We start from the raw sequence: 27,084 nt of genomic DNA on the forward strand, positions 1-27,084 counted from the left end.
TCACGTAGGCTACTACTGGCAATTTTAACCAATCACAACGCGACAATTCAACTTAATAGCTTAGGCCACGCCCAATCACGTCACCGCCTATTACAGAGCGTGTAACGACGCAGGCTTTTAACTCGACGATGATAACCGATCGACGCGTCTATCTCTTTCTATTATAGAGCGGTGTCCTGCTCTGATTTACCGATTCGACGTCTAGGACGAGTAATAGAGTCTCGTTTGGCGCGTGCTTGGTTTCAGTTGCACGTCCGAGGTCGAAAGAGGGGGACGCGTGCAACTGCTTTCGATAATCGGCCGCGCGTTCGGTACGTGAAAATCGGACAGTTCACAGCCAGTCACGTAAACGTAAAAACGGATATATGCCCAGAATATTTATTAAGTGGGTGGTTGTGCGTGACTTTTCCCTTGTGAATAGCTAGCCCAGTAAATGATCGGACGCGAAAATAGAATGGTTTGTTTGATAACTAAAGACTTCCGCGCCTGAAAACACCATCGCAGCGTATTTGCGACATGTTAACAGGCTGATTGTTTCGGGACTAAACTGTGTTATGTGAAATGGAACTCTTATTCGAATTTTGAAATGTGCGCATTTGGAAACTGTTTTGAACTTGAATAAAAAAAAGTGACAATGTTGCCATATCAAGCTGTGGCTATGGACTATGTAGCGGGGTTCCCTCATCACCAGCGGCCTGGGTTGCCTGGAGTAATGGGCCTGCCGGGACCAGGCCCAGGGCTGAATCCAGGGCTGAATTCTGCCTTCACCCATTCCTGGTTCGTACAGACAAGCCCGGATATCTGTCGGCAGCAACAAGCATCCAACCAATCGCATCTTGAACCTGGGCACGTTTCTTTTTTTATTTATACTTTAATTTTTATTTACAACTTTTATAGATAATACAAAAGGTTGCTTATTGATTAATCACACAGGAAATATTTTAATTGTTTTTGGATTTATTTTTAAATAGTTCCTAACAAGTGTATATCAATAAACAATCACAATGTTGAAAAATAATTCGTAGCAATGTGGCAATTATTTTTATTTGCAATTTTATTGAAAACGCTTTGTATCTATGTGCTTTTGAATTAGTCAAAGAATATTTCGAAATGAATCTGAGTTTGATTATTGAGGATAATATTTTGGAATAATGTGTCTTTATAAATTTTATTTTATTTATGATTTCTAATAGGAATCTAAAATAATATTTTATAAATATTTTAGGTAAATTAATTAATGAAAATGAATTTCTTATTATTGGGAACTTTACATTTGGAATTTATGAATTTCTACAATAAATTGATTCCTATTTTAATACACACCCATTTAAAATTTATCAATATATTTACCATAGCTAAAAGTGCGGATTGATAAAAGAAATTTTGTTTTTAGTGAGCACATATAAATCGATGGGGTGTCAAAACTCTACACCATTTAAAATTTTATACAACCATACAAGTGCAAAGAATAAAAAAAATTCGCGTAAAAGTTATCTAATTGCAATTGTACGCAATATTTATGTTTGCTATTCAAAAAATAAAACAGGACGGAGCGAGTTTAAATTAAGATTTTATCTGCGCATGACACGAACAACTGGCCATGCTCTAAGAAAATGTAGACTTATGTAATATGTTAAAAAAAACAATAATGCATAAAATAAAACCATTTTTTATTTAACATATTTTGGATAACGTAATATTTCTTTTTTGGAGAAAAGTTATTGTTACATAAGCTATTTTTTAAGATAGAACGTAACAAATGCGATAAAACCTACTTGTTAAGCCCTTTTTTGGAGGCGTTCGATATTTAAACTTACGTCTCTTTAGACTATTCGACAAAACATTCGAAAAAAATTGAGCTCCACTTCGAGCATTAAATGCATTAAGCTTGTTTTCTTTTTCTTTAAATATCATTTATATTAGGCAATTAAATTATAAACTATCTACAAAACGTTATTAAACTCTACATACACAAATGCGGAACAGATCTCAATCTTTTTATGTCTTAAACAAAGACAATACACGCCGTAAAGTAACAAAATACAGGTTAGCCTTCGTAATTTGTCGTTTTCTCAGAAATACACATAATGAGACATGTTTAATACAAACATGTATTTAAATTGGCTTGTTTCATTGAGGTTTTTGGTTGTTGACAGCGTTTTGACATACGATTTTTTTAGAAATAGACAAACACGTTTTTGAATTATTAGTTATATATATATATATATATTTTTTGTTGTTATATGTTAAAACTTCGATTGAATAACCTCTTGGTTTTAGAATAAAGCTTAAAATACACACCTACACAAATTTTAGAAATAAAAAACTACGATATTATGCATCATAATATAGGCAAGTAGGTATATATATCGACAGTAGATACTAATTCCGCTTTTTGACTTTGGAAATTACGTCATCTTAGTTACCTATTTTCACTGGAAATCTTTTCTCCTAACAGACTGGCATATTGTTAACATAAAACGAATTTCTTTATAAAGTAACCTATAAGATCATTTTCAGTATTGTACTTAAATCATTATTCTTGTTGAAGAAATTGGTTTTAATTCAATAATGGTACAAAACTTAATTCACCAGAATAAATTTGTATTACGCAAAATATTTTTTTCTAGAACTTTCTACAACATTTAACTAAAGAGTACAGTAGTAAGACATCATGCTACGTTTTATAATCGAATTGAAAGAGGAAACTACCAATTTGCCGCCTGTTTTTTATCGAACTGAGATTATTGAAGACGCTTGGAGCGGTTTACTAACCGTTAGCGGTTAGTAAATTGACCTAAATGTTTATTATACATTTTTAATCAATTAAATGAAGTGCAATATTTAGAATAATTTTCGCTTATATTGAAATAGCATACACATATAATAGTTATATTACAAATTGAACTAAGTCAGTCTTATTCAACTGTCTTAAGTAACTTTTCTAATTTTAAAGTTATAATGTCTTACACCTACTTAAAACTCTGCAACTAAGATTGATTTTCACGTATAAGTTATAAGACCTGCTATACAGAAGAAGCAGTAGTCACCTCTGAATGTTCAATTTCTATCAAGGATCTAAGGGAATCATTACGATTATGACATACGGGAGTGATACTTATTATAGTCACGATTCTGACTCTTACTCAGAGTGTGACTGTGTATGTCAAGTACGTATAAAATTTAACGTAGGTCATTCTTAGTTCACTTAATTTACACACTTTATCGCATTGGCAATGCAGAAATAATCACACTTAAGTAAAAAGAAAAACCATACAAAAGACTTTAGTGTTTCAAATTCTAAACATAATTGTTTTTCTATGAAACATCTATTTTTATTCTAGTCAGATGCCTTTGTTCACACATGCACTCATTTTATCGTTTAGTTACGCTCCTTATTTTTCAATTTAAATATCTCAGACAACGGATGCTGGTTTTTTGCTGTTTTTACTAAGAAATTTTGATGAAGTGTGAAAATAGCCTTTGATTCTAAGTGAAAGAACAATACCCAGTTCTTATACAAAAGCCATCCATGATCCAACCCTTTGTCAACATTGTGATCGTTCCTCTATAAACTATGACGCTATAGAAGTGAAAAATGCTAAAGAAATTAATTGCAAATAACCTGTGGCAACATATTTTTAATTTTTGTTGTATTTTAGAATTGTTAAGGAAGCTTTCTACTACAGCTACACTATTATTATTAGGAAAAATAAAAAATAATGTTAATAAATACACAGAGACAAAGATGTCAGTAACTCTTGCATAAATAAAAATAAAAAAACTAATTTAGTATTGTCTTTTGTTAACATAGCTTTTACACATTGAAAGAAAATACTTTTTACCGGATTAAAGCTATTTGTATTATTATAAACTTACCGTGGTGTGGTCAAAATTTATAATAATACAAATAGCTTTAATCCGGTAAAAGTGTTTTTTTTTCAATAACTAATTTTATTTATTCCCTGTAAATTATGATAGCAAGAAAAATATATGTAGTTTATATGATAGAGAAAAATCGCATTCTTTTAAACAAGAAACAAATGCACATCATGGTTCTGACACAACTGTAAAAAAACATGTTTAAATTTTTTTAAGTCAGTTCAAAGACACTTCTGTTTTGAAATTCCCTGCGTAGTTTCTCCAACTATAAATAGTCAAATAGCTCTTAAGTTTATTATATGTATAGATTACAGTAAATTTCAATCAGTGCACCTGATGCCACAAAAAATGGAGTCGAATAGAAAAACTACCTTACTTCGGATTGTACTGTGGTTTTTGTCTGTGAAAGGTGCTATTTTGACCTGTGATTCACAGTTTATATGACGCATTTTATCCTTTGTGTTTTGTTGTGTACTTAATAGACAATATTAGCTATCACAATCCTATACATTTGAGTTTTAATCCATTATAAATAATTAAATGTCAACTCTGAACGTACGTTACACAAGACGCGGATATATACAATATATCTATTTTAAAAAAAAATGGCGCTACAACCTTTTAGATCTGGCCCTCACATTTCTGTATCTGTTTCATGATCGTTTTTGGATTGCTGAGGCAAGTAGGTGATCAGCCTTCTGTGCCTGACACACACCGTTGACTTTTTGGGTCTAAGGCAAGCCGGTTTCCTCACGATGTTTTCCTTCGCCGTTCGAGCTAAGTTTAAATGCGCACATAGAAAGAAAATCCATTGGTGCACAGCCGGGGATCGAAACTACGACCTCAGGGATGAGAGTTGCACGCTGAAGCTACTAGGCCAACACTGCTCTAATATATCTATTATATATATGAAAAATGCGGACTGCATTAAATACTAGCCTCGATCAATGCTGATGCTGACTCATTACAATTTGTAACGCCTATGTTCGTTTTCTTTTTATACGCGAGGCGTAGACGAAGCGTCGCGCCTTTAACACCGTCTAGCATCGAACATTTTAAACTTAACTATGCATATTACTTTAGTATGTGCCTTAGAGCTGTTCCACGATCATTTCTAATACGCAAGTAGGTGATCAGCCTGACACACGCCGTCGACTTTTTGTCGATTTCGCACGGTTAAATTCGCACATAAAAAGTCTATTGGTGCACAGCCTGGGATCGAACCTACGACCGTAGTGATGAGAGTTGCACGCTGAGGCTACTAGATCAACACTGCTCATAAATGTGTAATAATTTAATAGTTAACAATATAGGGGTAATTTTCTTTAATATAATTACGAAAATACACTTGAGAAAGTATTGGCCTACTTGGCCTGAGTATCTGTCTGATCCCTGAGGTCGTGGGTGCGAACTCGACCCCTCCCCGACGTATATATAAGCCGTATGCCTTTGAGGCAAAAAAGTCGACGGTGCGCTTCAGGCCCAGAAAGCTGATCACCTACTTGCCTATTAAGATATAAATAAAACAGATTGAAAAGTATTGCACTGGCTTTTCATGCGAAAGTTCTTATTACAAATACTCTTAAACAATAATTGTTAACCTTTACGAAAACAAGCAACTCCACAGCCATTTTTACGGGGCTTTTTACAACAACCTATGATTATAAAGTATAAATCGCAAATGACTATTACAAAACTTTTCCAACTGACCACTGTATTTTTGGGCCATTTAAGGTGCCATTATTGAAAAACTACACCGACTGTCTGCGGTTTTTGATTATCGCCGGTTGTGCCGTTTACAAAAATTGATTTGAAGGCTTTTAGGGTAATACAGATGTTTAAATGAAAACATCTGTAAACATATACGTATATAAGTACGTTGTCTGTACTCGAGGAAAAATGGGACAAACGGCATTGAGTAGTCAATAGTCATTCTGTTAAAAAATAAGGTATTCTATGCAAATAAATTTTACATTAATTACGTGTTTTTCAGCCGTTCGAATAATATTTTTCCGAATTACTATTAATAGTAATAATGACTATGGCTACCACTATTACTATGAATTATCAAATAGCCGTTAATTTCTAGTTTTATTAATATTGGCAAATCAAATAAACCACATGTTTAAAACTAATTAGCCTTTGAAGTTGTTATCTTACGAAGTATGAGCTCTGTATCATACAATGACTATAGGAGCTGCCAGTAATGTCATTACCGACACGTATGAATAACACATGACACCTAGGACTAGCTGGTAATTAGGTTCTCACTCTTACTAACTAATTTCGTGCAGTATTTCATAAGTTTTCTTAAACATATACAAAATAGTATCATGCAAATCATTTAGCTGTTATGTCGTCAATTTAAAAGGTAAAACTGTAGTCGTGATATCAAGGAATGTTATCATGTTAATTCATCAGATGCTTTTGCAATGACTGAGTCAGCGGTGTTGTATAATTTTCTTGCTTACTCCACTTTGAATTATTTTGGAATGTATATTTTACTATAACTGTATCTTGTCATGCTTTCAAGAGAAGATGCTATAAGAGAAGCGCGGGACTCTGATTAGAGAGACAACACGTCATATAACATTTGAATTTTGAGCTTGAAGTTATAATCTAAAACATATAAAAATTAGAATATAAAATAAGTATATTGAATTTTGAATCGGCTAAGGTATCTGTTGAAGTTACGAGCAAATTCTAGGAATGATAGAAACCAAGACAGCCATGGTTAAGCCACCCAACTGATACCCTGGTAGCAATATACCTTGATAATTTACCACATCCATAAAAATATTAGCTATTCTTTCAACCCTCACTCAATTTAGATGCCAATTCAACCCTAAAAGAAGGAATTAAAACAACAGGGGTCACTACAAAAGTCCACTGATGAGGTAAAGGGGACAATAATGCATCATTTTCGAGAGACTTGCTCCATTAATCCTACTGACTGATCGATTGCACCCTATGTAGTGGTATTCCAATTTTCGATAGAAATTTCTATACATTTTTCTTCTTTTTCGTTTCAAGCTTTTGTGAAAATATATATTGATTAAATCGTCATTTATTTCTGACTATTGACGAACAGAGTTAGTTCTCTCTAGCTTCGTCCAGTCCAGACTGCTCTGTTTAGTGCACCACGCCTAAGCTTTTCCCTGAACTACGTACTCAAATCTAAATACGTGGTATTTTTAAGTGGCATAATATAGTCTAAATTTGTTACTAAAATCCACTGCAAAGTGCAACTAGTAATAGAAAAAATCCTCCGCCTGGGGCGCAATCAGACATCCCTTCAGACGATTATTGCAAATAACTATTATTTCCTTCTCCTTTCAATTGGCAGTGAACGTGGCTCCGAATTTCTCTTTGTATTGCTAATATTATCTAGTTTATCTAGTTAGATGTTTTGCTGATTAACCTAAGTTCGGATGTTATCGAACAATGTACTATAAAATTAAGTTCTGATAACGTTATATAAATAATGCGTAGAAATCCTACTTAATTAATTGTTATAATACCTTTACTATAACATTAGTAATTTTAATTTAACAAAACATTTTTAAATTAATCTAATGTACGCTCTTGTGTTATAGAAGTCCGAAAACATAGAAATAATTGAAATTCAGAAACTAAATATCATTCAACACACCTGTGTACGTGTCAAAATCCCTCACAACATCCCATTAAATTCATCGTTATACAATCCCCACTAAATCCCAGTTATTGCTTATGAATGATACAATTTTCCAGTATCAGTACAATTTGGCAGGCAATTTGCTAACGGGCCGACTATCATTAGTCACTATTTGGCCATTTTTTGTCCAGTGGGGACAGGGTTGCCATTATGCAACGGATTTTTCCTATTTTGTAAACCAATCTGGTATAAAAATTGTAGGGTAATTTTAAGAATTTAGTATAAAGTTATTAACTTTATTAAATAAATTTATGTATGAAAGGACTATTTAAATTCTGGAAGTGATTGAGATATAAAATCTGTTGTTCTAGCCTGAAAGTTTGAAAATAGATGAATTATTTTACCCTGGCAATTCACATGGCAGCCCTGTGTTGCCCGGAACTGTGTCGCAATTATTTTATATTCAAAATGTTATTGCACATTGTCACATGATAAATTAATTTGGAGTTTTTGCATTATAACGCAAAAAGCTGTACTGTTAGGAGAGTAAAAAATTAATGACAACATCATAGTTTCAACAGTTAACGCCCAGAAAATTTTACAAAAAATATGAAAGATGTTAAATAGTATTCTTACAGATGTATAATATTTTAACTAAATTAAAAGTAAACATTTTTTCATTCGTGAACTCGATTTCTAAACTTATAGCTTTATCCAGATTTTCATTTATTTCTATCCGAACAATACTTATAATTATTTCAGCGCATTTAGATTAGTTTGAGATGTTTCAGGCTATGAGTCTACCACCCAAATCTGCGTTTCAAATCCAAAACAAATACGGTTTTAGCACGTTTTCTGTACGTGAAGGCAAGCCCCAGCCAAAACTTTTTTACTAGTCAAAGGCCATCTAGTTTCTTTTACTTGAAAAAGTTATTGAATTTAGAGTTTATTTCTAGACGTGAGCTTCGTTATCTACCAAAAATTTCACTACGTACGAAATTTTGATTATCTTATCTTTGGTTACCTTATATAACTTGATATTTGTATTTTATAATGAGTTATTATATTAGATTAAATGATATACTTATTTATATTTAATTGCATTTTGACAAAGCATAGGAAAACGAAGTTTTGTTTTTGGAAAATAAATAGTTTTATGATGTTTAAAATTATGAAAGCCCTTCTGTTTGGCATCCAATATTGTGTCGGTCAGGTTTTAATAGTGAAATACTTTAATATTTAAAAAATAATACAAAAGGCTTATTTTACTAAGATTTTTATAATTCAATAAAGACAGCCTGCAACACGAATATGTTTTATATTCGTGTTGCATTGCAGAGGAAAATTGTGACGTGATTATAAGTCCAGCTAAGGACCGGCAATTTGGCCGGTGCAAATCGTTCGTCCCATTGGGACCGTCCCGTTAGATTTCAGCCTAAATCTTTTGCTTTGAGTAATAAAACGTTCTTTTGGGGGAAATAGAAAATGACTGGGGCTGTTAGAATGAATTATTGTATCAAAACAAGAAAATATATATTTATATATATCAAAGACGAGTGTCTGAAATGAATAATTATGGCATATGAACCAGAAGGATTAATCTGATTAAAATAATTAAAAACGTATTTTTTTTCCATCTGAAACTAAGTAAAATATATGAATAAATAATATATATGATAAAAATTGTTGGTACTTAGAAAATGTTGGTTTTGTATTATAATTATGATGTTAAGACAAATTATTTTTCGTTAAACATACTTATAGTGAAAAGATTGTACGTATTTATATAAATCAGTGATAAATATAATATTTTTATATAAAGACAGGCAACTGACAAAAGTTAATTAAAACCCTCAACAATAAAATACCCAGTTATATCTCAACTGAGTTTTTTATCGTGTTTTTTGTTGGCCAACTCGCCTAATAGAAGCAAGTTTTTGTTACTAGGCGAGGCACTTGATAACATATCTAGATTTCCCTCGCAAATTACCTCAACCAGACAAATGTAACGGCACAAATTTCGACAGGTGTTTTTGTCATATATTACAAGACATTATAATAATTCTATATATCGCATTAGGCTACGAAAACATGGAAATAATTGCGTTGTATCCAAAAACTAATGAAAATAGTAACAATGAAATATCTCCGTATTTTCTGTATCTTATACAACAATACTACAATAATATATGTGTGTTTAAAAGTGGATTAATCCCTAGCTTCACACAAAATAATTAAGTTATTAGTATTCTGAAGTTCTATTTAAAAAATGAATTGATAAGTTATTAAGTGTTGTATCCATGTGTAATGTCTTGTATTTCAATCGAACGCTTGAATAAACAAGAAGGCTTACGGCAGATACGTTTTAAGAATCCAAAAACTTAATCAGATCGCCAATATCGATATAGATCACATTACTGCTAAATTGTAATGTCACGTACGGTCATTGAAGGCCAGAAACCGCTGAGTAACGCTTCTCATCACAGCACTAAAACGCATACCCGAGAGACCTCGGATTTTGGAGACTCCCTCTTAACTTTCACGTCGTTTTATATATTTCTATAGTAAGAACTAAGCAATTCGCAAGTCTTCAAATTATATAATTTTTAACCTGTCAAACAAACAATGTATTGCGGTGATAAAAAATTCCTAGATATTTAATCAATACTTAATACAATATCACATAATACATTTATTAAAGGTTGAAATTTAGTTGGTACTATATGAGGCGAAGTAATATTGTTTCGGGTTGGAAGGCACGAAACCTTGATGACCCGCTTGATATAAAGAAATAAAAGCTATCAAAGAGATGGGAAAATGGGTCTGTTTTAACCATTTAGTTAAACGTCCCTGAACTCCACGTCGGCCAACGCTGCAAGACATAGACAAGGCAAAGACACATACAAGACATTGAATCGTTTTAATAAGCCATTTTTTATCATACCTAGTTATTTTTATTTTATTGTAATAGTGAAAAGGCCATTAAACATTTCAAATTGGATAAAAATGGCATAACTGCGATACTATTTCATGCCAAAATTGGCAGGTCGTGAGTCGTGACTGACTACTTAAAATATTTTTGTGTCATTGTAATATATTCGAGAAAACATTTCAATTAACTAACTGTGATATTAATGGTTTACCGCTACTTTTGAATATCGATAAATACATCCAGTGATTGTATAAATAAATGTATGATTACCTATTTAAATTAAAAAAAAATTAACAAAAAAATGCAAATTTAATATCAAAACATGATATAAATATGCAAATCACCTTAAATGTCAGTATTAAGGCCCTATCCCAGCACGAATTTCTGTGTCAGTGTCTCGAGGTGGACTGCGGTGCGCAGTGGAGAGCTGGAGGAGGCGCGCCGGCCCGTAATAACAATTATTTATGTAAAACTTAATGTAATTTTATCATTTTTTTTTTCTGAAATGGATTAATTGGCTTGCGATAAAATATATTGTGTAAATTTTCAAAATCATAAATGAATTCAAAGTGTCAAAACTTGGCTATTTATGGATTTTTTTCTATCGAGCGAAGTTATTTATATCGTGTATCGATCTTTCAAAATGGATATATAAACTACTCAACTCCACCATATATTTCTTCCATTCGCGCTACTCCACGAAACGATGACAAAAAATGGAAAGAAACCATGTACTTTTTTGGAGTTTAGCGACCGGATAGGTCCTTAAAATAAAATACATTGGACTTATTTTCGTATGTTGGTGTACTAAAAAACAAACATATTAAATAGGCACAGACATTTTCACTACATTTGTAGTTTTGGACTAGTGTCAAAAAGTCCTTAAACAAATATATAATCTATAGTTTTGTATAGTATCACAGATTATATCAAGAATAATCGTTTAGTATATCAATAATCCTAAGGCGTAATAAGCCGACGACATCTCATTCTCCACGTCAAATATGAGCGCCCCTTTTCCGTATTTATTTTATCCCTTAATAAAGTCCAATCGTTTAATATGTTTATCTCCGTCGCTTATATTTGTGATGATATCATTTGATTAATGATTGAATTCATTATCACAACACAGGGTAATATAGTTCAGTTAATGAATATAATTAAAATAAATAATTGTTTGTTCCAACATTTTAATTGAACGTTTATTTATTCTTATTACTTTAGAGGCCGTTTGTCAATGCGAGCAAGGCTATATAGTTTTATATTTTCTTTGAGTATCAAAGTATGGATCCTGATTATTTCCAGAAAATAGTTCATAATAATAAATACAAAAGTTACATAATATTGTTTTGACAAAAAAATTTAATTTAATTTAATTTAAACTTAAACTTTAACAATTGGTCATGAATTTAAAATAATAACGTTATGAAACGATAGATGAGTCTTAAAAGTCATAGCTTTTACATGCTTATCGTTCTTTAAGTAGTATGTAAATTAAATAAAATGCAATATATATTACCGTGACGTAAGCAACCTCTATTAGAGCGAAAATTTATTTGAATTCCGAACGAGTGACCGTCGGGTCTTTAAGACCCAGGGGATACAACGGTTGACTTAACTCAAGGGCTCAAATGTCCGCACTTTTAAAGAAAACTAGCAGACCTTAAGTGTAGGGTGTGAATTTCCTTTGAAAACTTACACTTTACAAAGTACTATTCGAGCTTCCGTTTTATGTAACCTTGGGAATTTGGAATTCGGTTAAATCCTTTTTTATATATAGAAATTTACACATTATAGCGCTTATGACCTTTGCATAATCATAACATGTTTTATCAGGTCGAGAAATATACCTACTTCTTCGAATAGAAAGACGTTTATATTAATATCCACACTAAATCCATATATGATTTAATAAGTAATAAAGATCAAGCATTATTGTTAAAATTCTCTTTATTCCACTGATAAGTGGAAATAAGTTAGAAATTTTGTTGGAAACCTTCTAAGACAGTATTAAATTAACCTAGTTTAATATTAAAGTTTTCACATCTTATTTTTTTTAATTTAAAACCTTTTTATCCCATAGCTTCTTGAAGATCATTATTATTTAACGGCGTTGCAACAATAGATACTTATAGCCCTAAATATTTCATAACTATAATCGTTCCCTTCGAGTGGTTAATGGTGACATAACCACTTGATATTGACAATACCTCACGTCATATTTGTAATTGTTACATTACGAACCTCTAGGGCTTCTTTATACTCTTAAGAAAAGATAAAATTTTATTGAAAAATATTCCTTTGCACTTTAAAATACCTTCATATAAAGTACTATTACATTTAAGATGATTCATATCATTATAGTGCCATAAACTTATCTGATCGAATGTAACAGTGATGATGTTTATATACTGTGGAGACGTATTTTAAATTTCAATTATCATATAAACAAATTAAAGTTTAGATTTCAAAACTATTTATTAATGCAAACAATATTTACCTTAAAATTATAAGTGGTACATAATGTCACCACCTCTCACAGCTATATTATTATCATCTAACAAGTCTTAATCCTTCCCATCAATCTATCAATAGATTCAATAATGACAATAAAATGTTTAGCCTTGCACCTATTCAAGTAGAAACTCTGAAAATTCCCATGCACGTTCTTAAAAACCGATGTTATAATCCCGGTAATTGAGGGGTTAATCGAAGGTGTCGGCCTTTCAAAGCTCCCCAAGGTGACAGTTGACAATTTAACTTACCCCGACTGTGGTATTTTTAATCTGTACTACTGTTCTTTCCTGTACAATAGTATGTAAGTGTTATTGGGTGTGCGGTAAGTATGAAGTATTGTGTGCAAAATGTTAGGTCTATTAAATAGTTTTATATAAAAAGATTTAGATTATGTGATAAATATACTAAAGATAAGATACATGTTTTATTATGATTTTATATTAATCCTAAATGTATGTTAATATAAACAAAATTACGCAGATTTGAAACGAATCAAATTTGGATTTTTCTTATGTAGATTTCATAAATGTAAATACAGTTTATATGTTAAAAGGAAGATACTGGCTGCCCACAACACAGGGAATCCTAGTGTCTAGGGACCAATGCACTTTACTTTACGTAAATATCATGTATATTGTGTATAATAAAGTATAATCAAAAAGGAATTACGCATTCTTTTCTATAAAAATAGACCCTATATTTGTTTTAGTTTAATCTGAAGTAGCATTTAACAATTATTTAAGTTAATTCTAGTAAACTGTATTACACAATACATTAATACCTAGTCTTGTCTCTTATTAACATAACTTTTACACATTTAAAGAAAACACTTTTTAAACGGATTGAAGCTATGTAGTATTATAAACTTATAATTTTAAGAGATAATAAAGGACAAACACAAGTGAGTAATTTCTGCAAAAACCCTTCATTTTTTAGTCCATATCAACTCCGGGGAAATCAATACAGATAGTAGAACTTTCTCTACAGCTGTAATACTTTTTAACATTCAACACCTTTTATCTTCAGTCCAAAGACGATGCACGCGAAACGTCGGAAAAAATTACAATTATGTAAAATAATTATAAGTTTATACACAGCTTAAATCCGTTAAAAAACTATTTAAATTAATACCTTTGATTCGCGAATTAACTAATAAAATCGTAATCCAATCAAGTCTACTAACTAATTCATGCAATCAAATAGAACAAGAAACTAAATACCATGCCCTAATGGCCATCCGTCATACCCAACTCCCAGGGGCCAACTAATTCTTAGCCGGTCCAACTCAATTTGTCCCGGGCCATATTAACCGAAACGTACGCAAGCGTTTGTACAGCTTTTTATGACTCCTCGCTATTCTTTCAATTTGCAATTCTGCCACCCTGAAGACGGAAATTGCTTGCACTCCCAGAGACTTACTACTTTTATCTTTAACTATTGAGCTTTGTACTCTTAAAGCCAACTGTAAGACGTGAGTATTAGAGTATGTTTTAGTGAGTCCGTTGGGAGTGAGGGTCAGTGTTAGCCTGTTCGATTCCCAGGTGTGCAGGGCGTTGAGACACGTTTGAGTAGTTAAGACATGTAAGGTGAAGGGAGGACTGTCATAAAAGTGATGAATTAAATTTGACCACTTTGAAGTGTTGTCACAAATACGTTACGGAACAAAATTGAGTGTAACTTACTGGGAATTATGATAATAATGCGATGCGGAAAAATATATTTTGAGGATAGATTTAATAGGTATTTAATTTCATTATATACCTTTTGTACTTTACCGTTAGTGTGCCTTTTTCCTTACTAGGGTTGCCTGAAAGAGATGGCTTGGTATCGATAAGGCCGTTGCCACCATTTTATTTATGTTACCCATACCTATGTATATGTTCCAAATATAAAATGCTACTGATGTGATAAAGAAATATTTTTTCTAAAAAATGTTTAACATTTTTATTTACGAGAACCTTATAGATTTGGCTTAGGTACTTAAGATAATATACAATAGCTAGGGGCGGTCAACCCTCGGTCACTCTAAAGTTATTTTAAACAATTTAATACCCCAACACTGACCCTCGAGGAACATTAAATCAAGCGAAATAGCCGTTTGTTTTATACTTGAAACGGGTTATCGGAAAATTTGATCTTATCGTTAAACGGTTTGCTTAGATTTTCTTTATTTTTAAAGAGTTATTAATCCCTAAGGGGTTGTTAAGATTATTGTATTGTTACTGCGATTTTCGATTCGAATAACGTGGAATCGAAAAGGTATTTTTATAAATGGTAGCGTTTCGGTTTGTCATGATGATACAGAGGCCCCGAAATTACCTTACTCAGGTGACAATAAAACAAACACTCTTGGGGGCTAGTAATCGGACTCGATCGTAAACTAGGCCCATCACAGGATCGCTTACACAGCGCGAAAGGTTTACTGCCCCTGCCTGTTAATGGTAAAACCTTTTGCAACCGGAAGTATTTGCCAAATATTTTTAAAATTTTAAGATAATTTTCATGACTTTCAGTTATGGTACCTTCTAAAATTATAATTAAATGTCTTTAAATATCAGTACTGTATTTGTTACCAAGTATGAAAGTTCTAACGAAAGTCTGTGGTATTTATTTGTATTCAAAGTTCACGAAATAAACCACATATTCGAATAAAATGCAAATGTATGTTAAAACAAAGTCATTAGCGTTGGGCGTAGGGCGGGCGTGGCTGAGACCCCTCCTACATACTATACAACCGGTTTTTAAGCCTTATTAACATATCCACAGCGATAACTCTATTTTATTTTAATTAACGTATAATGAAATTTATTAACCATATCTCAAGTAATTTTATTTGCAAAGGAATAATCGTCGCACAAAACATTCCGATAATTACTGTGCGTAAATGTGATCACCGATTTTTTAAATGCTGTTCGAAATTCAAATTTTTCAAAACAACACACTTGAGTATGTTTCCAACTAAATTCCAAATTTTAACAAATAGCATTACCGGATAACTAACTATCTCTTTTTCTTACAGTATTCTCGAGCTTCGAAAAGAGAAGAGTCGAGATGCAGCAAGATCTCGCCGTGGTAAAGAGAACTATGAATTCTACGAATTGGCAAAGATGCTGCCTCTACCGGCTGCTATTACCAGCCAGTTGGACAAAGCCTCAATCATTAGGCTCACAATCAGCTACCTAAAGCTTCGGGACTTCTCAGGACACGGTGACCCTCCATGGAGTCGGGATACACCGCCTACCAGCAAAGCTCTGAAAGGTGAGTTAAAAACACATTTAAAAAGATGTAAGAAGCTCATATATATTTAAATTGGAGGTATGTGGTATGAAAGTTGTCATCCCAAATTTGATTTATACGTTCATGCTCCATTGTACGACACTGTTAAGATATTTCTCATTATTATAATACAATATATTTTTTACAACATTTCCCCGAAGCGTACTTATCAGACAACATCAGTTTCAACAACGTTTCATCTACAAATACATTACTGTGTACGCAGTATAAAAGGATTAAGATAATTATTATACCCAGACAATAAAATACGTACGAGTAACCTAGGCCAAGTAAAACCAAAGATTAGCGATATACTAAGACACAATGATAGCATATTGTGGGAACAAATAGTCCGTTGGCCCACCCCAGGCGCTATGCAAAACGAGTGAGTGCCTCTAAAATAACTGAGGAGGGTTCGCAAATCAGATTTGCCTTCGTCAACTCATTGTCGACGCTAACCGTGTTAGCGGTACAGTCAGCAGAATAAAATTTATAACTATATTGCCAAATATGATCATTCATTTACTTTAGAATTCAATAATCGATTCTGGTTAATAACACATTAAACTTTTGTCCTTACTAATACTTTTAAAAATGGGAGCATTCTACAAGTATACGTACTTGTATCACAGACCCTGTTGTGTATCTATTTATGTACAAAGTATTTTGTCAGACAAATAAATAAATATAAGTAATTTATAAGTTCACTTTTTTCATTGAAGTATGTAGTTTTAGTTCTTTGTATTTTAATTGCAGCGAAAACAAAATTTGACATGAATTTAAATTAAAAAAAAAAAAATCATATGAGATTACAAGTAAATTAATTGTGTGCATCGATATTTTATTTGTGTTTAAAGAATGATATTTCACTCTTCTATAATAGAGATGACCAAAAAACTGAGGGTAAATCACAAATATTGTGAACCGGAGCGTGCACGCAAATAAGGACGCCTCAGGGACTGATTCTCCGCAATACCTCAAATAAATTACCCAAGCTTAAGTAAACATTCGTAAAAAGCCACATGTGTTACTTAGAAATAAACTGTTCAAGTTCTATATTAAAAAATATAATTTATTACTTGCTTCTAATGTATGTGTTTGAGTAACAGAATTAAAAAAATTAAACTTTCAAGAAAAGCGTTCATTCATGACTGACTTTAAGGAACAGGTTTACAGTTCCTTGTGAATTTTTTTTCAGTAGTGACTTCGGAGTTTGGATATCGGAAAGCATAAGAATAGATTTGCAAATACAAAGAAAGAAAACAAAGCCAAATAAGTTTTTTAACACACACAGCAAATTCATAACAAGTGTACTAACAGTGCGCCCTAACTAAATCCAATTTCAACCCCTAATGCGTTTAATGCGACCACGGAGCGAATCACAACGTACGCCACTGTCATTTTAACTCAATTTTCAAACCCACCTAGCAGTATTAAAATAAAAATATTCGACAATAAAACACTGTGCGTTTAGGACGACAGAAATTTTCTACGACTTTAGGGTATAATTTCGAATTTCGAACATACCCACGTACGTCATGTGGAGCTACTTGAAAAATATCTGGATTTGTGTTGCATTTTCTGATGCCTTTAAAATGGTGTTTTGGTCAAAAATATTTCTTATAATTAAAATCCTCATCAAAACTAAAACAAATGTGAACAAATGTTTGTACAAAACTGTATATTATATGATATGATTGTATGAGAAAGGTATAAAAGTTTCTTGAAATCATTCACATATTGAAGCAGTATTTACTACAAAGTTATATGTAAATAACAGACTCATGTATTCACTTCAGATTCATATACTTAAATAACAAATAATTTTGCAACTTCCTTCCACAATAGTATTAGTAATATAGCAACCAACTATGTAAATCCACTGTTAGATAAAAGCTCCTACCAGCATACAGAAAATACTAGTATGAGATTTCAGTCAGCAGACCCTAAATCAGTTGCAAAGATAATTAAATCATTAAACGACAGAAAGTCTCCAGGTGCAGATAAAATACGAGCTATGGATATTAAAACATTATGTAATAAAATCAACGTAGTCATAGCTAACCTTATTAATACGAGCATTTATACTGGAAAATATCCTAACTTACTAAAAACAGGCATAGTTCGACCAATATACAAAAATGGTAGCAAAAAAATCTATAATAATTATCGTCCAATAACTATATTGCCAACAATTAACAAAATAATAGAAAAATACATATGTGGACAAATTCAAAATTATTATAAAAAACACAATATTCTTTCTAACAAACAATATGGATTCCAACCAAATAAAAATACCACACAATTGCTATCCGCATTCACAGACCACATTTATAAACATTTAAATAAAAAAGATCATGTTCTAGTAGTGTTTATTGACTACAGTAAGGCATTCGACACATTAAAGCACAGCGTAATCCTGCAGAACTTAAATGACTGCGGAGTACGAGGAAACCTACTCAAGTGGTGTGAAAACTATCTGCAAGACAGAACTTATCGTGTTAAAGTGTGCAACGAAGAAAGTTTTCCAATATCTATTACAGAAGGTACGGCTCAGGGCTCAGTCATTGGGCCTTTACACTACCTTACCTATGTTAACACATTACCTAACATAATAAAGTATTGTCAGATATTCCAATTTGCAGATGATACATGCCTAGTAGCTGCAGGGCCTAACATCCAAGAAGCAGAAACAAAGCTACAATCTGATTTCGATACATTGGCTAAATGGTCCCACGACGTAGGACTTGTACTAAATCCTAACAAAACAAAGTTCATGCATATCCGATCCAGTCACAATCTAAATTCACGTACACCCATCTTAATCTTACACAACCACACATGTGCACATTCTTATAACTTGTACCCCAATAGCTGCAACTGCAACGCCTTAGAATTAGTTCATAACCATAAGTACCTGGGGCTTACAATAGATGACCGAATGTCCTGGAAAATGCACATTAATTCTGTCTGTGATAGGCTAAGAGCGATACTTGCCAAATTCACTTTAATAAAAAATAAAATACCACTTAAAACTCTGCTACTATTATACAAAGCACTAGCCGAATCCATTATAACATATGGACTTACAAGTTATGGGAGAACATGCAAAACTTATCTAAATCAAATATTTGCAATACAAATACGTATTTTAAAAACAATTGCTCCCTTAAAATTAAAATCACAATATAAAGCGGACTACAGAAAGCTATTTGCATTTTTCAAAATTATACCTATACACGAGAAAGTACAACTAGGATTATTAAATGAAAACTACTTTACAGAAAATTACCTCAAAACAATTAAAACTCACTATCACTACTCAACACGTAGAAAATTAAAAAACGAATTTCTATTACCCAAATACAATAATTTATATGGGAAAAAAACATTAGATTACATTATTCCAAATTTAATAAACTCGATACCAGCTACACTTCTTACGAATATAACAAGAAACAATATTAAATTTAAATTAAAAAAATACTACATAAGTCAAACAATTATAAATTATGCATAACATAAATTATGCCATATACGTCATTAAAATATATGTATATATATATATATTCGAATATAGGAACTCATCCTGTATGTGAATGAGAATTCTCGACAAGAACAGGTTTCTTGCATCGGCTATCTATGCGCGTCAGTGTTTAGATGTGTTTATGACGTTTTACGTGCAATTTTAAATCGTTTGAATGGTTTGATTGTTATAAATTTACAGTTTATATGTCACTGGCCTTAGTATATATATATGTGTGTTAATGATTTAATTATGTTCGACGTCCTGGTGGATAGAAAAACTGTGCACAGTTTGTGTTTCCACCACATCAACTACCTTTATATTAAGAACACTTATACAACAATAAATAAATAAATAAATAAAACAATCTATTATTTCTATTAGAAGGAAAATTCTCAATCACATTACAATAAATAACATCATTTAGACAACGCACTACAACTTATTAATTCATGTAATTTACATAAGTCTGTCCAATTATAAATATATAATTGACCTTTTTTAGATCACAGGATAATACTACGAAGTATCTCTATCACAAACAAAACTTAAAATAAAATATACACATATAAAATTAAATATACATTTTATATGGATAACTAAAATTAATTTAGAACGAAGCGGAAGCACTAATGGGCGTCGTTCGGAGAAAATTCCTGTAGTCCATCAATAGTATAAAAATTCCTTGACCGGTTTTTCAAACTAATATTATATTGTTGACGTATATATACTTGATGAAACAAGAAGTCTAGCGAACTAGACACAATATCGATTTTCTTGATTAACAAGTTTTTTTTAATAGATTGTTATTAGAATTTTTTATCAGAAACAGAACCGTCTGCTCATGAAATGCAATTTTCGAAAACATTTAAACTATTTTTATCATGATCGTAATAAATACACAAATTGTATAGCATTTATAAATTTATTTTAGCAGTTTAAAATATTCCTCTGTAAACGCCGTCGTATTTGCATACTAAACTAAATTGTAAAAGACACCGGCGTAAAAATAATTATTCTGTCAACCCCACAGTAACAATGGGCGGGGAATTGGGCCAAAATTTTTAATCTAATCAATTAACAATCAGTGCAAGCGATACACTGCTTGTTAGATCTGCTTATTTGGCGAACGTGACTTGAGTTATTTAAATGGGGTCGTTTTGACGGTTTTGTTCCTACTTGTGTAAGCTTAAAGAACTATTCTGCTTGGCGTGTTTTGTTATGTACAGTAGTTAAAATGTATGGAAATTTTTCATGTACATATTTGACATTAAGAAAGACAAAAAGAAAATATTATGCCACTTCCACGAATGCAGAATGCGGATGAGAATGTAGAAAACATGTAGTAAATAAAAATTAGATTAATATTTTTTTTTATTTCGACGTACATAAGTGTTTGTATAGGAATAAATTCATTTTGATTTTGAATTAAACAACAACAACAAATGTGTCAACAAGCGAGACATGCTGTTGACCAATGACAATCAAACTAAACGCGCTGTAGTTTCATCATCCATTTAACATTCTGAAATCAAGTAAGACTGAGTTATAAGTAATGCCTTTATGTTAGCCGTCTTTCGGCCTTTCGTCTTCTACAGGCCTCATGTTAAGAAAAAGCAAGTAGACAAATGTGGATAATTAATTACGTGTGGATTCACAAACAAACTTTGTTGAACTATATTCTATCCATATTTGAGGAATTACGCTAGTTAATTAAACAATAGAAACTAAATTGGCATACATTATTTAAATTAAATTTCTATTAACTGAACTGTTCTCAGTGGAATTGTTACTATGAATGGCAGGTTAAACTCTATTACCAAATTATTCAGATTACATGTGATTGAACGCGCGAAATAGGTTATTTAGTAAACTAATTGTGAACGTGTTCATTGTGCGTTTAATTTAGTCCAGTAAAAAGGTTTTATTATCTAAAATTTAAATGTAATTTAAGTCAGCTCTGAGATTAAAGCTTTTCTTACTGTATTGCTATTCTTGCGCAATGTTCTGATGTGTATAACCAAAGTTAACATTATTATGTTTCTAAATTTGATTGGCATGCTATAAAAACGAAATTTGAGAATTTAATGAATATTCATTTTTTTATAATAACCTGATGCTTTACAAATAAATTTGCTATTACTGATTTTAAACGTGTTAATCACCCTACGCTTTTTATCATAATATTAGTCTAGGTATAGCAAGACCATTAGTCTTAATTTAAAGAGGCTCATGTTACCGTCATAAGGGCAATAAGTCAACGAAGGCAATATTTCTCAATACAATAACAGGAGACACGGAGATAAATTCGACAAATTAACTTCGCGGTAAACACATGTTTTGTTCCCCATATTGCCGTTTGGTGGCAGCACTTCTGATTTATGGCTAAGGGTGCTTCTAAACTCGTAACATATAATATGACGTTTTTCACAAAAATCTGCTCTATATTTAACCTACAATTTTGTATACAAAATCTATACTATTTTCTATATTTATAAAATGTGGCCAGCCTTACAAACAAAATCAGTTATGATTTGGTTTCCATAGAAAAATAATTCTTACCTCTAATTACTTTAAATACTGACACCTTTACATGTCACCGGAGTATTTATAACATTTTTTTAAATAATTAAATAACTCTCATGCAATTAATATACCCACAAGAACAGCGTAGTTTAATACTATTACAAATTTGGCCACACTCCATATAAACAGTGCGTTATTTCTTATAGGAATAATATAGGTAATTCTCGTTCTTAATACAAGACTGTAAATCATACGTGGCACATCTGCCAGCGAAATAGAAAAATAACAATAAATAAAGGGAAACGACACCCGCTGCAGGAAATATTGGAAAATTTAACAAACCGTCCGATGTTCTTCTGTGTTTCATCCATTCTCAAGATGTCGGGTCAATGTGACCCATTGAATCTTTATGTCTTTTGTGGTGGCTATTGTCATTGTTATTTAATTTTCAATTATAATCTGATATAATTAGTAAGCACATACTAGAATATTTTTTCTATAAGTACATTCATTTAAAATTGGTTTAAAAGTATTTTGCCAGGTTTAGAACTTTTTTTGATATCATTATTATTTTATTAGTAGACAAGCTTAGATATTACAGAATTAATTACAGTACACATTTCTTCTTTCATTGCAAACATGTTTTCCTAACTTAACCCCTTCATAAAGCTTTTCTTGATCTCTCCTCGAGTTAACCTGCTAATCCGCCCATAATGAACCACCATGCACCCTTCAGCTAACACACTTCATGACAGCTCTTTAAAGCCATGTAATTTACGTCTGGATATAGATAATTAATATAAATATATATATCAGTTGCTCATCATGTCTGTTCACAAAATTCAACTTTCCGAAGAGATATATAACAGTATATGAAGATTTAAAAAATATTCCAATATAGCTTTAGGGGGCCTTCGTAAACGAACAAATATTTCGGTATTAGATTAAATTTATACCGCGCGCGTGTTTTGGTTTAAAATATTCGACATTCCACCGCAACATCAGCGCTTCAAAATCCTACGCATTATTTTCAATGTATAGTTTTGGGAACATTTTTCCCTCGCTGGTGCATCACAATCATCGCGATGTACCATTCTATATTGACCGTACGTGTTCGGAATAATGTGCCCTTTTCCGGGATTTGCAGCTATTTTTATTTAGTATTGATCGTCAGCCGTCGGGTCGGTTCGACCCCCGTTGCCGATTGAAGGGTTATCCGGCCGTGTAATTGGCTAGTTACAATTCATTATGTTCCGGTATCGTGATTTTTTGGTATTTCTCACTTAACGATTGAAGTACTATCACTAGGTGTATCCTTTTGTATATTGCTAGGAAGCAGACGCTTTTTCCACACACTGTTTCTGGAAGAACATGTAGTATCTATAAGAAAAATTTTCTTGTTGGTTCATGGCTCATTATGTTATGTACATATATCGTAAATGTACCTACTACATGACCATTGTAACTTAAATTAAATTCAAATAAAATAAATTAAATTGTGCAGCTAAATAAAAAAACATGATATTTTCGGTCATTGTTCTTTGTAATCTACAGTTAGCAGAGGGAAAATAAATTGTTAAAAGCGGCCAATAAATCGATACACCTAAGTGTGGACAAAGGGCGGTAATTCTTCATTAGAGGCAACTCCGGTCAAGTACTGCCTCTAGGGGTTGCCAATCAACACTGCCCGCTCTTGGGGTAAGTTTGTATGAGGAATGAATCGAGGATATATATGAAAAATTTATATATCTAAGAATATAAACGTTTTAATTTTTTACCGCCTGAGGGACTACCGTCTCCGTCTCCTTAGTGTGTAACGCAGGTTTTATTCCATACCTTCGACGGCTATACATTATGTTAGACTACAATTAAAAAATCGATTGCAGAAGAATTTCAGTCCTGTTGTACGGTTAGATACACAACTCTTTCTTTTCCATGTAATCTAATATAACTTTTCTCTCTTTTATTACTAAAACAGGCTATTGTCCTAGTAACCAAAGTTTTCAAAACATTCCTATGGGTGAAAAACTAAAGCAATTTTCATGCGTACGAGGGAAATTGTAGAAAAAAACGTGCGGCCCCTAGCCCTTCTATTAGGCGTGAGTTTTATTTAATTTGGCCCCAAGAAAACACCCCCGGTCAATGTTAGCTCTGCCCGCACATGTCCAAATGGACAAATACGGATAAATTATTGCTTTTTTGCAATAAATGGGAATTTAGCATTATTGCAGTGTTATCAATGATTTTGGTAAACATTCTATTCTGATAAAAAAATTTTTTTTAATTTTTTCATGATATAACATAGAAAAATACATACAACCCTTAATTTTCACCCCTCTACTATAAAACCCTATATTTTATTTGTTAATTAGAAAATTATGACTTGATCTCTGAGGTTTATTGATAGAAATATTCACATAAAAACCTAATAAGTTTTCATTCCGGAAAACCGAACAGTCTCTGGGGTAGCATAGCAAAATGTTCCTTGTCGGTATGTACTAAAAAGGTAGGCTAAGTAAAATTACTGTAAGGAGAAACTACGTTCGCGGGGGCAGCTAGTATTATATATTAATATATATATATATATATAATTATTTAAACTTTGGAATAGTACGTCTTCAATATACGACAACACTAAAATAATAATAAGCTAGTGTGACTTTAATTGAGGCAGAAAGGCAACGCCAAAACAAACCTAAATATTAATTATGTTTCAATACCCCTAAGATTAGTTATTCTTGTAAATGCTTAGCTCAGTAGGTATTCCTTTTTTATCTTTCCATGCTAGCGTTGCTTGGAATAAATTGTTTGTTAAATAAGCCCGTTGTCTTATATTTAACGTAACCTGTTTTTACCTGTAGTACATTTAATAAATCAAATAAATAAAGCTTCCTTAGGCTAGATTACAGTATTGTCTGATGAACTTTAAACACCGGCACATATATCTCAAAGTTAACCTTAATTCCTTCCCAGCATAATGGCATGTTATTAAAAACTTTTCCGTTAATGTGGTGGCATTAGAGCTTCCACAAATTGCACTCATAATACCATTTAGATCTTTCTTACGGGTAATGCGGAGCTCTGTACGTAATGAGAAAATTATACGAAGACTTAGCGACCTTAATAAAAATTTGTTCCTGGGGTCGATCAAATGTAATAATAAATTGATGATACGTGATGAGTTTTGGATAAAGTTTTAAAAATTTACAAAGCTTTCGTATTGTTTTGACATTTAGGTATTTATTGTTTTTAAGGGAATTTTAATTCTGATCTTTTGTCTTCTAAAGTTCTAAAGTTAAAAAATAAATAGGACAATAATATTTTCGATATCACTTAGCAAATAAATGTATTTTGTTTCAAACGTATATTTTAATTTAAACCAGCGAACTTTGTTTCGCATGGAACATTTTGAAAAATACTCGAATATCTCCAGTGTCTTCGAGTTTTGTTCCTAGCAACACTTTTTGCGATTTAATTTTATGTATATACTAGCGGACCCGACAGACGTTGTCCTGTCTCAACTATGAATATTGATTTCGAATTGGTATAATCAACTAAAAATGCTTTATGATATACAAAATGTTGCGTTTGTTTTTCTGGCGCGTATATAAATAGTTTTGTTGGTATTCCGACATGGGAACAGGTGACACATAACTGGCCCTGTGAAAACATGGATTTTCAAGACTGATGCCACAAACAATTAGCGACTGTAATTATTTTATAGGTATTTTATCAATATAACAAACTCCGATCGAAGCATTTGTTTTAAACGATATTAATTTTTCTTACACGCTCTTCGTAGATATTTGCAGCACGCATGTTTCAATGTTATGTCAAACGCCATAAGGTTACATGAAAAAAGTTTGTATGTGCAGAGCGCTATGCACTAAAAAAAATTGCTATCGTTACATAAGTCACGATTGCTTAATATGGTGGTTAAGTATTCTCAAATTTTCTAATTTTCCACGTAATTTCCTTATTCTTTCATAAGAACCTTCTCCTGACTATAACAAATACAACAAAAAAAGAATTAGCGAAATCGGTCTAGCCGTTCAAGCGTGATGCCGTGACCAAGGGAAATAGGGATTCATTTTTATATATTTAGATGAAATTTTTAATTATTCTGAGATCCCGACTCATCTGATGTCTTACACATCAGAAGAGCCACCCAACACATTCTTATAAGCGGTGAAATGTCTTGTCGAGTACATTTTAAACACTGATATAAGCTCTTCAAGAGTAAAACCCACAGGAAACAATAAAATATACCCAAAAACTAGAATATTATCAGATGGCCATGCATCCGCAACTTTACACTGATAAAATAAAATTCACATGGCCCGACTTTAGGGCAAGCGATCCGAGATACTATGAGCATGATCTTTATTACGATTTAATTCAACAAAACAGACAGAATAGCGCTTTGATATCGCCGACTGGTAGGGTCACCATGCTTCTTATAGGATACTAGTATTCTAACGTAACGTAATATACAGGAATTATGACCTGAATTTTTAATGCTGCGCCTTCTTAGTTTAAAATAAGGACAATATTTTCATAAGTATTTGATTATCCTCATTTTAATATGTGTGATGTTTGAGAGCATAAATGAAATAAATTGAAATTTAGAAGAAGAATTTAAAAAAGAAGAATCGAATATATTTGTTCATTACATATTTGTTTGTTGCGTATAATTTTAATATTGGGTAATGAAAGTGGGTAATGAAAGTGCTTAGAATCTATAGACTATGTAAGGAATATCTGTAGAAGACTGTATATGTTAAG

General features: G+C 32.1%; 1 protein-coding gene across 2 annotated transcripts in view; it reads left to right on the forward strand.

Annotated features, from left to right (window-relative positions):
- The first annotated feature begins 265 nt into the window (after positions 1–265).
- The window catches only part of LOC123711390 (protein trachealess), a 48,289-nt gene continuing 21,470 nt past the window's right edge, over positions 266–27,084 (forward strand). For both annotated transcript variants that reach the window (XM_045663964.1, XM_045663971.1), the window contains exons 1-2: positions 266–846; positions 15,988–16,226. In XM_045663964.1, the coding sequence (XP_045519920.1) occupies positions 635–846; positions 15,988–16,226 (451 nt within the window). In that variant the 5' untranslated portion in view covers positions 266–634. The remainder of the gene's footprint in view (positions 847–15,987; positions 16,227–27,084) is intronic.

The sequence above is a fragment of the Pieris brassicae genome, chromosome 1 (genome assembly GCF_905147105.1).
Source record: "Pieris brassicae chromosome 1, ilPieBrab1.1, whole genome shotgun sequence".
In the NCBI taxonomy this organism is placed as follows: Eukaryota; Metazoa; Arthropoda; class Insecta; order Lepidoptera; family Pieridae; genus Pieris; species Pieris brassicae.